Raw genomic sequence first — 12618 nt, 5'->3', positions numbered from 1 at the left:
GTCATTTTATATTAAGTCTGGCTTAAGGGCAGCTCCATTAGCCAATAGATCTGATTCAGGCGGGTATTCCTGATTTTTTTAAACAAAAAATTGCTTTATTTCAACTATCTCTTGCACAAAATTGCCTTTGTGTCTAAAGAAGTCAATGAGGAAAATTCGGTTCCCTGATTTTTGTTTCAATATCTCCCACTTTCCTGCTCTAAAATATTGGCATGTATGATTCATTAAAATGAGCTGTTGGTTGGGATTTTCTATTATGTCTTGTGCCATAAGCCCCCGGCGTTTAAAAAGATAGACAAAAAGATAGGCAGAAAGACAGATAGATATGCAGACGGAAGGATAGACAGAAAGATATGCAGGTAGATAGATATGCCGATAGATAGATATGCTGATAGATAGATATGCCGATAGATAGATATGCCGATAGATAGATATGCCGATAGATAGATATGCAGATAGATAGATATGCAGATAGATAGATAGATAGATATTCAGATAGATAGATATGCAGATAGATAGATATGCATATCAGAAATCTGTACTCACCAGGTTAAACCAGCATGAAAAGTGCTATTAACAGCAAAGATGCTATGAACTCTGCTCTGAGGAGTGGGGGGAGGGAGGAGGGAGGATTTCCTTACTATAGTGTCCAGAAATGCGCCAGAGAACTAGATATGTTGTGCCGTAAGAAGCAACACATTTCCTACATGCAAGAAGAGGACCAATGTGTACTTCAGATACGACGTAAATTGAGGATGGTCGTCTAACTCCTACTGTGATTTTGCTTTTATTTTCCAGTATTGGATAAATTAGATTATTTGTCTGAAAAAACAATAGAACTACCACCTCCATAACTTTAGTAAAGACTCTGGGTTCTTGGGTAATGCCAAAAGGTAGTACTGTGAACTGGAAGTGTTGTTCTACATGAAGCAGAGCAACAAGTAAACGAGTCGCGTCTGAGACTCTGTTTTAGAAACTGAGCTCTAGAATGGACCGCAAGCAGCCTCCTTTCCTGGGTACCCTGAGTACCACCAATTTTTCCTAAATGAGAGAGAAAGTCTCTCCAGGCCACCTTTACATATAGGAGCTTGGATTTCATTCATGAAGATGTTTTTGGGATGGAGAAGGATAGGCAGGCTCTCCATGACAAATGTAATTAATGTAAGTATGTTTCTAGCATACTCAAAATGTAGCAAATATTCCTGAATTAACAAAATGCTCAAATAGTATTGTGATATCAATTACAAATAGTCTTTTCAAAGGGCTGTAAACGAGTAGCAGATCCTTCAGTACAAACTGTACACTGTAGGTTTCATAAGTCGATAAACAGAATTGCTTCTAATGAACATCACTGTGTCAGCCATGTTTCACCCTGTATTGTCAGAGAACCTGGGCATTCTCAAAGGTGTAATTATCTCACAGAATTAGGTAATCTCCCAACTAGTCATTTACATGGGCTTTGTACAAGGAAGAAGGCAGCTGAGCCGTTTCCGCATGTATCTAAAGATGCACGTATCCCATAAATTGGTCACTCCTAACCAAGTTAATTTGTGATAGTAGTTTGAGATTAGGTCTCGCTAATTAGGCTTGTTACACGCCAGTCTCATGCGGTCTGCTGATCGACAGTTTCAGTGGTCAACAATGGTTTCTAAATACTGCCAGTGCAACTGAGGACATACAACTGGGCATCACCTGATAAAGACCCAAGCAGTATCCGTTCGGCGCGCTATCACAGTCATACATACCTCTCCTTTCTGATTGATGATTGGAACACCATATTGCAATTTCACATCATAGAACAGAGACTCCAGGAATACGTTGGCCACACCAATGAGACTGTGGTTTTCCTGCTCATCATAGAATGGATCAGCTCGCCGAAAATAAGACCTTGTCACCTTCAGTAAAGAGAATGATGCCACATTAGTAAAAGAAGAAAAACAAATTCAGCAGCAATTGTTTCTGCTTGTGCCATAGACAAACCCCTTTCCTGGACTCACCAATATGTCATCAAGTATCCCATAGAACATATCTCAAATGAGGCCTCAGAATTAATTCCAAATCAGTAGATGACTAACAAAGGAGGAGATGCCCTTGATAGTATGCATGAAAGAACACATTTCCAAACTGTATCTCAATCAGACTGAATATACAAGACCTGTGAGCGAAGACAACAGACATTTCTCTGATCCGCCCACTGAAATCTAGGACGCTACCTCAATTCACGCCATTGGCATCTCCTTTTCAAGAAAGGTTTGAGTGCTTTGTCTTTGACTGTCTGGAAGGCTGGAGTAGGTACAACCCAGTGCCTAAATGATTATGCTAGTAAAGTGCTTGCTACAAGGTCGAACATTGTTTTTAATGTTTTTGTTAATAAACAAATTAACACAAAAACACCCCCCCCCCCCACCCTCAAGTGAGGCCTCTGAAACCTAGTAGATTCAGATTGGTTTTGAAATCATAATTTTCTTCAAGTTCATTTTTAGGTCTGGCTTGACAGTTCAAATGTTGCCAGACATTATGTAGTTAACAGAAGTACTAGTGAGAGAGGGACTTAGGGTTCAACACATATTTGTTACTTTGAGCATAGCAATTAATTTGGCGGACGTTATGTGCTTTCACTGAAACAGAGTGGATGTACTGAACGTTTTGCATTCTGTGAAATCTTATGCTCAATACAGCAGGGCAATATTGGTTATCTTGACAAGCCAATGATCAAGTCTTAAAGGCCTAGTCTGTCTATTATTACAAATTACAATAAAGGCGGTAGTCGGATGTATTTATGGTGAAAAACTAATGTTAAAGTTAAAAGGCATATATTTAGGAGTGGATTGATAATTACTCTGTATTTAAGCATGCAGCGAGACATGTTGTTACATTGAATCTCACAGATTACTGTAGCGCACAAGAGTTTGATGTTGGTTATCCTTCTAAAAGAGATGCACTCTGGCAATCCTAGTAATGTGCAAGTAAGCCTGATTTACATATTGTGAAAAGCATATGTTAAAGGCAATAATCTTCTATGGGTGGATTGTATTGTACTGTGCTAAAGCTTGTAAGCAGGGATTCTGTTACACGGAATGTCATCATTTTCTGTAATAAGCAAGGTTTTGATGCTGGTGAACGGCCAAGCCCTTTGCCCAACTCTCTTCATGAGTGACCAGCCCATGCTGCCCGCAGTGGTGTTGGTGACAGATCTATTTTTTAAGGTTTAGCACAAATTGATTGGACAAAATTAACTTTTTAAAAGAAATCCAAAAATACCTTTCCTATGGAAACTCTGGCTCAATAATAACTACTCTGGCACGACCACCATCAGTGTAATATGTAAAACGTACGTACACATTTTATATACATTAATTACACAGTGGCAGTCACCACTGTGTAGTTCTAGTTATAACCAGGTTCCATAGGAAAGGCTTTGTTTGGTTTGCCACTAACTTTGCAGCCGTTTGATGGATCTTCACAAAACGTTCCAAAAAAAGGTTCATCCACCTCAGCTCCTTCCTAAAAAGTTTTGGGGTGATCCGTCAAGTAGGGCCGTGAAAAAGGGGGTGGTCCCAAAATGTGTTAGGAAAATTGCACACCAATACCGGACAACTGCTGTGATTTGGTGTAAATTGGTTTGGAAAAGAAAAACACTGAGCACAGTACGGTTTACTGTAGAAGGGCATGTGAACTCTAGATATGTATATACTTTAAGTCATTATAGATATCATCACAAATTTCTATGAATATGTATATGTAGTCCTAATTATATTATTAGGAATGTGTATTTATTATTTTTGTACATGCGATCTTTATATGTAAAGTATTTTTTAGCTAATATACATTTTTTTTTATAAAGATAAAACAAATGACTAAAACTTTCTTGGAATTTGTGAAGATATCTATAATGACTTAAAGTATATACATATCTAAAGTTCACATGCCCTTCTACAGTAAACAGTACTGTGCCCGGTGTTTTTCTTTTCCAAACCAGTATTTTCCTGTATCCTATTTCCAGGGCCAGTTCGTTTTCCAGAAAAAGTGATTTGTTGTAAATCCATTCAGTACTTAAGAAAATAAGATTCAAAATGTGTGCACATATACAAATGCTGTAGTACTGCAGATCTGGGAGATCCAAATATTACATTTGATTGGCTGCCTCACACCAACATAGCAGCAATTTTAGGACTAAGTCCCAGTGTCCTTAAACAAAAAAGTTAAAACCCATATTGATTAGCCATAAGTGATGATACCATGAACCCCTAGGTCTAGACCCCCCCTTTCCAGAGAATTTTTTTATTTTTTATTTTAAAGAGGAGGGTATGTGCACCCTTATCCCCGAGCAATTGAATGGCCCAGGGGCCATTTGTAATGAAATATTTTTATGAATAAGGGAGGGAGCATACTGCCCCTCACCACTCCCCCCCCCCCCCAACTAGTAAATGGCCCTGGGGACCACATCCCCCGGGGCATGAGACCAATTAAAAGTTTTAATGGGGAGCGGGGCATGAGGCCACCTCTCCCAGAGCCATTTCATGGCCCCGGGGACCTTTATTTTGGAAGTGAGACGTGCACCCTTGCCAAGCACTGCTTATGACCTCACAAGGTACATCATTCATCACACGTTTCTATGACATCATTGATAACATCACTGATGACATCTGAAATGACATAATTGATGACAACAGTGTGAATGGCGAGAAAGCCGTTATAGTTAATATAACTAGTGAATTTCAGTGGTTTTTTTTGTTGTTTGTTTAACTGACATTATGACCCAACTAGAATGTCACTTTAACCTTTGTTTTTCTGGGAATAAATATTTACAGATACACAAAGGGACTTTGGGTCAGCTCTCTTTTTTGCCGCTGGTCTGTACGAGTGTCATTTACACTCTGCTTTTATCCATGACAGCAGACAATGGGTAAGGCTACTACATCCATTGGGTTTCTTGCTTTGGGAGTGATGCCATTTGTCTGATCACACATGCACCCCCTTGTGAAACCGAGTGTACTTCAGGGTCAGTACTTCGGTCTTACATTTTATCCTTCTATAGGTCTCTTTTCATGTGTTTTCTTCACTTTTTTATTTTCCTTGTCAGAAAATAATACAGCTCCTCGAACAGTGCAAAATAACTGCTCACTTGCCGCAAATTTCATCTGCCGTGCCCCGCAGCCACCACCTCTTAACTAGGCAACCACAATGGAATGGAATCATCCACAGCTATCATTGTTTTACCATTTCACGATAACCAACATGTTGGTTATGAATGTGGCGGTCATCCGGGAACTTTAAAACAATGATGCACTAAATACAATACTGCTGCAAGATTGCCACTCACTACTATGTTTAATCTTATTAGTTTTTGTAAGCATATGACAATCATGTTTATGCAGCAGTATGTTTGCACTAGCCACTTTTATTCTTATAATTTACCTTGCATAAGTTCTTGAATTTATGTGTGATTTATTGTAGTTCTTTAAGTGGGTAAATGTAAGAGAGAGTCAGTGGGTGGATGAATGATGCACAAATCTAGAATGAACGACAGAATGCTTGTGTGATTACTTTTTGAGTGCTTAACCCTATCAATAACTGAAGACGTACTTTCATTTATAAGCCTGTCCAACTGGCATTGCCAATGCTCGATTTTCTTTTGTGCATTAGAGAGATTGTCTGCATATAGTGATAGCCCTTAAGTTCCTTTCTGTCCATTCAACATCGGAGTTTACCACGGACGCCTAGTTTTCCTGTGCTCTGTTCATGTTCTTTTGTAAATCCTGGTGAAGGCAGCACTTACAATATGCGTATATCGTGGCTCTGGGAATAACAAACAGACAATGCAGCATGTTGGTGAAAGTTACTTACCGGGTTGTCTTCATCGCAGACCTTCCACTCTTGGTAAAGATCGCGCATATCCACCAATCTGTTTTCTAGTTTCTCCAGTGACCAGATCTGTTTCCCTTTCCCCTTCCTCCGCACTTGGATCGCAGGTTCACTAAGCATAGCACCACGCTGCCACAAACAAAAGCCATGTCAAGGATTTTAAAACAAGGTTATATGAACTATAAAATTAAATACTAAAATGGTCTCAGAAGCAATAGCTGTTAAACGGCTATTAACTGTTATTGATGACCAGTTTTAAAAATATAGATCTTGTATTTGATATATTTATAGCGCAACTCCACCTTTAATCGATGAAGTGAGCTTTACATTGTAACAATGGGTAGGGGTCTGGATTACCAATATTGCAGTGATCAGAATCTCTTCACAACAACATGGGAGTCAGAACAATGCATTACAACTTAAATTAGAATTTAGCATCAAAGGAAGATTTGAAACTTACAGGGTGTTATGTTACACAGGACAGGTAGGAGCAAAAGCAGTTGGAGAAGGGGAAAGAGGAGAGGAAACAAAATAAGGAATACATGTTTTGGAACAAGTTAAATAGAAGAGGAAAAACCTAGGGATCAGAAGGGGAATGAGACGCGGGAGAGGACTGACAAAGTTTAAAAAGGTAGGATTCTAGGTATTTATAGCTTTGAAGGAGATCTTCAAGTTGACGGGTCTTCTGGTGGAGGGTTCCAGAAAGATGAAGCTGCCCCAGAGTGCTGGATGGCAGCTGGTATTAATAGGTAGTTGATTTATGATGACATAATAAACTATTCTTGCAGAAATGTGTTATTTGATGGGTTGTGTTACAGTGGCGCAGGGACCACCCAAATCCAGACCAGACCTTATATGAACCTTGCATTTAGCATCAGTGCACTATTTTGATATCCAATACCGTTGTGGCTATATTACCAGAATAGTCTGTGCACAGATAATAGAAATTCACATTGTTTTGGAGCTTATAACAAACTGGTATATTTTACAACTGTGCACTTGTGGAAAGAGCAAAAAATACATGGGTTAAAAGAAATGTTTCTAGGCCGTTAGAAGCCTGTGGATTAAACACTCTGGTAATCTGTACAACTTTCCAATACAGAATTCATTCGAAGTGATGAAGCAAGATTTCACATACGTGACTTGCTTAAATCAAGAACCTCGAATAACTTATAATCCTGTAATTCAACTTGTATGTCTTACTAATTTTCTTTTATTTTGGATGTGCGTGTATATTAGTGATGCTTGCCTATGTGTTTTACTAATACGAATAACCCTTGTCCTTAAAATGGCCGCCGCTTGGGGATTTTCTACTGCGCATGCGTTAGTCACACTCACGTGACGTGACGTAGTTGCAGTTCTGGTGGGAAAATGTGCGCATGCGTATTTACCTCCTAAATGGCTGTCTGTATACTCACATGGTGAAGCTTGCGCTGATGCTCTCGTGTTATTGTCTGTTGCACTAAATTCATAATCGCATAGTATATTTTTATAGTAAGAAGTATAAAGTGGCTACTCATGGTATATAGTACATTCATTTATTTCTATGTTTTTAATTTGTTTTCGCTTACTTTCCATGTACCGCGGTTTTGAGGGTCTGATGCAGTGCTCAAAGACTCCATATTGATGTGAGGTCCTGCGCATGTCCGTATTCCGGTGGCATTGACCAAGTGCCAACTGAAGGTCCCTGCCAAGACGTGCCTGGGAAGATGCACCTTCACCCAGCCGGAGAAACTGAAATGTACTGCATTGGATACAATTGTATATTTTCCTATTGTATTCTGTAGAATAGGTCATGGGAACCCCAAAACTGCTAGGCGGTTCCATAACATGCAAATACGAGCTTGTAGAAGTTTGTTCTGATTGGTGTGTTAACCTATCCTACCTAAGGACCAATCGAAATTGGGGATTCTGACACTTGCAACATTTGGGGGGTGGTACACTGACCCGAAAACAGTATATCTAGCCTAGGTTTAGCTAGAGAAATTGTCCGACTTGTCTGAATAGCTGACCTGTCACTGACCCAACGCACTCAATAGGTGACTGAATACAGAGCGCTGCGGAGCACTCTGTCCGAATTTAACCATAGACTCAAAGGTTTTACTAAACCTTAAGTGCTGGCGGAGCACTTTGCTGGGGAGTTCACTAACCCAATCGGGGTTCTGACTGATAGCTGCAGAGAGGGTGGAGCGCAGGCGTTGCTTCCAAACTGCGGGTGCTGGTCGTGCCTTGGTGGTCCTGTCCTGATCCTAATCTGGTTTTCCTGTCCTGTCCTGGGGTGTCCATTCTGCACCTGCTGTCCCATTGATGACTGTCCTTCCTTGGGGTATTTCCTGTCCTTGACTGATCCGTGGCCAGGGTTGGTCTTCACACCATTCTAGGTAAATATAGTGTTGGACTCTATACCGCACCTTCTATTTTCTGTCTTTGCTTCAATAAAGACATACCTTTGCATAATTGATTTCCATGCTTTCGCAGAGCTACTGAATGAAAGCTCATACGTTATTGCTGTTTTTCTTAGCATGTTCCGATGTTACCCTACCTTTTAGAACACATTCTCTCCATACTGTTTTGAATCATAGATGTGGTTTATAATTTTCTCCTGCAAGCTGACTTGAAGTAATTGTTGCTATAATTTAGCATGCTCCATTTTTCCCCTTCCTATAGGTGTATACAATTTTTCTAAGTTCTCTCCCTACCCCTGAAGTATTTTCCCAGTAACAAAATTCTAGTTCGTGCATAAGTTTACCCACCCATAGCTATACTTCGTGAATTTCCATTCCTGAAAGCTGTTTAGCTTATTCTCCCATTAGACTCATAAATGGTTGCCCTGATTTACTTTTTGTATGGTTATGTGATCTTCATAATCTTGATTGTTGACTGTCTCTTGGTCGTGAACTGTTTGCTCTCAGAATCTGAAATCTAGATAAAGCTTTTAAAACTTCCCAGTTGTCTGTGGTTATTTGATGAATACAAAGAAATAAAGTCGATATTGTATTTTGCCTGCTTTTCTTATACAGCTAGCTCCCTGATCCATTGTGGTCATAGGTACCCGTAACGGTGGATTGGTAAGTCGGGTACACTAGAAATAAATAGGAAGGAATCAGGGTTACTGGTAGTAGAGTGTTAGGTCACCTGATCAAGGTATATGATAAATTGGAAATATATGGGCCTGGTACGTGTAATGGTGAAATTATTTGGCCGGGTGACCTGCGATCTCTATCAGAAGCAAATTTGGATCATCTGCAAAACAAAGTAAGGAAGTAGGCACTTTACAATATGTCTGCAAACCTTCCATCCTTAAATGTTTTACTACTTGTGAATATTTAGTGCACCTACAGATGCTGCGACGTCATGCAGACAATTGCCACCATTGTAGAAGCTTTTGCTATTTAGCAGTTTCTAATGGTAGTCATTCTTGTCAAACTGCACATGTTCATGTTCTCAGGGCTAAGGGTATGAACATAGCTAGGGTGAAAAATGCAGGCACTCGAGGATAGAGGCGATGAAAGCCCATAAAATGATTATGATAAATGTGAACACATTTTTGATTGGGAGTGATTTCAAATGAAACCTTTAAAGTGCTAATGTAACATGACGGGAAATGCAATTGCTAAAAATTCTTTCTGAATTCTTAATCAATCAATTCACATTTCTAAACACTAGAAAACAAAAAAATTAAAAACAAAAATCATGCTAACTTCTTGACAAAATGAGTACCAAAGTCTCTATATAACTAAGTTCTGAATGAAAAGTGTGTGAGCACTTGGAAATTAAAAAGTTCTAATTTCTTGAACAAAATGCACAAATCATTAAATTGAATCCTTACAAAAATATCTGGCCAGAACCTTCGTTTAGAAAAGTTATGGAAGCATTATTCCAAAGTGTGCCAAACACTTGAAATAACATGTGGCAAACTACAGAAGAAAAACGTGCTAAATAGTTGAAAAACGTGCTCAGTCTCCTTAATAAATGGAGTTTCAAATTTGAGAACAAAAACATCTGCTGTATTAAAGAAAAATAGCAATTCTCTAACAAATCGATGCCAAATGCATGGGCAAGAGACTGTTTCTCAGTGCAGGTGCAAACGCCATTAGAAAACGCAGTCAAACGTGTACCAGGTAGTGAAGGGGTCAAAGGTGTAGTGTGGCACTGCGGTGCCATCCATCTGTTTCGGTGAGCTAGAGTAACAATGTGCCATGGAGCTCTGTTTGTGAACAGGGGAAGTGTTCTCACCAAAATGTGATGAATTCAGCTCTTCAAGGAGATCGACACTTAAAGTGCACATACAAGTAACTGAATACCAGCTGAATTACATTTCCTACAAAAGCATTACACCCCTTACTGTCAATCATCAATTGTTTTATGCAGTTTGTATCTGCAGTGTGCCTCCAATCTTTCTAAAACACATGCTTGGAATAGACAGAGGAAATTTGCAATATTGCTTCACAATTACAAATAACCAATTAAAAACTAAATGAACACACCATTCATTGGATTTAATCCTCTATATTTCATTATTTTGTAAATCATTAGTTGCACAAATATCTCCAATACACATACATTTAGAAGGCTGTCCTAAACAAACTTCCTAAAACAAAAACCAAACAATTGACTTACACGTGATTAAAGTGCATGAAAAATAAAAAGAGGAACGTCTCTCTCTCTCTCCTGCGAAAATTCAAATCTTCGCAGGAGAGAGAGACGTTCCTTTGACTCCAAATTAGTGATCGGAAAGCGGCACTTATATGAATAAGGTTTAGATTCTCTACCGGCTGGTGGATGAACCATATGCATAAATTGCATAAGATTTGGTGAAAAGAAAGACCTTGGAAGATTGAATATCTTTGAGGAGTGAATATTGTCGGCTGACAGATCCTCCTTTCCCGACCTAAAAATAGACGCAGGTTGTTGATCGCGACAGGTTGTCCAGTCGTTCTGTAGTCCTGATGAAGACCCGAGCTGGTTGCGAAAAATAAGCACCGTAACACAGTGTCGAAACATCGACGTAACAATATCCATCAGTCCCTACTCAGTTTCAACCACAATTGAAAAATGATAATAGGGTTGTCACCAATGTACAGCGAATTTTGGAATGGTTTGTAATTGTTGTAAATGTATGTTTAGTTGTCTAAGCACAGCAAATGCCACTTCTATCTTTATTTTCATGCACTTTAATCACGTGCAAGTCAATTGTTTGGTTTTAGGAAGTTTGTTTAGGACAGCCTTCTAAATGTATGTGTATTGGAGATATTTGTGCAACTAATGATTTACAAAATAATGAAATATAGAGGATTAAATCCAATGAATGGTGTGTTCATTTAGTTTTTAATTGGTTATTTGTAATTGTGAAGCAATATTGCAAATTTCCTCTGTCTTAAGGACAAGCAAAGTAATTTTTCTTCCCAACAGAACCATTGTTGCACATATACACTTGGAACCCAGGTTCTGAGGGTCACAGGGCCACCCCATTAATATTAATGGAATAGACAGATACATTCCAAGTCCTTGGCCTATGATCAGTGATTTATAATATTCAACCTTTATCTTGAGTATGCACTATTCCATTTTGATTCTACTAAATATGGATAATTCTATGCTTGAGCCATGACCAAGGAGTTTTATGCACCAGACAGGCCTCTCATGAAACTTTACATTCCAACACAATCCCCTTGGCCTGTACTATGCTGATTGACCATGTTTTCGCACTCAACTTCATCAACCGGGTCAAGGTTCCTTTGTATTCCTGACATACAAGATACAGCTTTCTCTTTGGTCCAGTGAGGGTTTACTGTTCTCAGCATTTCATGACATGATTTCTTTAACCAGATGTCGAGGTTTTCACAATGTTTGCAGGCTCTATGCAACACTGCATATGGAACTATAGCTCCCTGGTCACTCCAGGGAACACTTGGTCATCTTTTATTCATGTATCATTCTGTAATGTCAGTCACTGTCACCAACGGATTAGTATTGTGACTGTAGGTCCTATATAGATCCTAAAATCCCATGATAATAGGGTTCACGACTCACCTCAGTGATGCTGTTGAGCAGTGATGCTCACTCTTCGAGGTTCCCTAAAGCTGAGAAGAGGAACTGAGCAGGGCAGGTGTTCGCTGCATTCACCTTTCCCTCCCAAGATCAAACTCGTCTCACACCCTCTTGCAGTCAAAAACGAGTTCAGTTAGTTTTCTCTTGGACATCACAGGTACTAGCCTGCATGGTGGACAGCATATAATCCATTCGGGTTGGCACCAGAATCATCCTACTGAAAGTTTGAGCAGTCACACCTCTTGTACAATGTAAATCTCCAACAGTCACAGAGCTAGAGATCAGACCCAGCATTTCCAAGCAGCTCCCAAATACACAATCCCTAACTGGACATAACTGATGGTTTACAAACAGACTGGCAAGAGTTATGCTTCACTTCTCAGACCAGTACCTTGCCTGGGCAACAATAGCCAAAGATGTCCTGGATTACTCTGAAATTCTAAGCAAAACCTGCAGACTGCTGTGTTTCACATAATCACTGTTAAATCCATAAGATATTCTATTTCGCAGTCAGAGCGGTGGTGGGTTGCTTCACTGTCTTCTTCTGGCAGAGTACTTTTTAAGTGAGGTTGGGTAGTTTATAAAGCAACAGCACCTGACTTCTAAGTCTAAAGTTGTTGAATTTCTCCCACTTCTCTTAAAGCCAATCAATACAAAGACTAGCCGACTGATAACGCCTGCAGTCATTTTCTGGCACATCTA

At 39.4% G+C, this 12618-nt stretch overlaps 1 protein-coding gene across 2 annotated transcripts in view; it reads right to left on the bottom strand.

The window, feature by feature from the left end:
• Positions 1-12618, bottom strand: part of KIF13B (kinesin family member 13B) — a 701202-nt gene that overhangs the window by 224729 nt on the left and 463855 nt on the right. For both annotated transcript variants that reach the window (XM_078649880.1, XM_078649879.1), the window contains 2 exons: positions 5848-5994; positions 1746-1895 (listed from right to left, as the gene is read on the bottom strand). In XM_078649880.1, coding sequence (XP_078506006.1) covers positions 1746-1895; positions 5848-5994 — 297 coding nt within the window. The remainder of the gene's footprint in view (positions 1-1745; positions 1896-5847; positions 5995-12618) is intronic.

This window comes from Lissotriton helveticus, chromosome 6 (genome assembly GCF_964261635.1).
Source record: "Lissotriton helveticus chromosome 6, aLisHel1.1, whole genome shotgun sequence".
Lineage (NCBI taxonomy): Eukaryota > Metazoa > Chordata > Amphibia > Caudata > Salamandridae > Lissotriton > Lissotriton helveticus.
The sequence above is the reverse complement of the archived record's forward strand: the minus strand, read 5'-3'. Positions and strand labels throughout refer to the sequence as shown.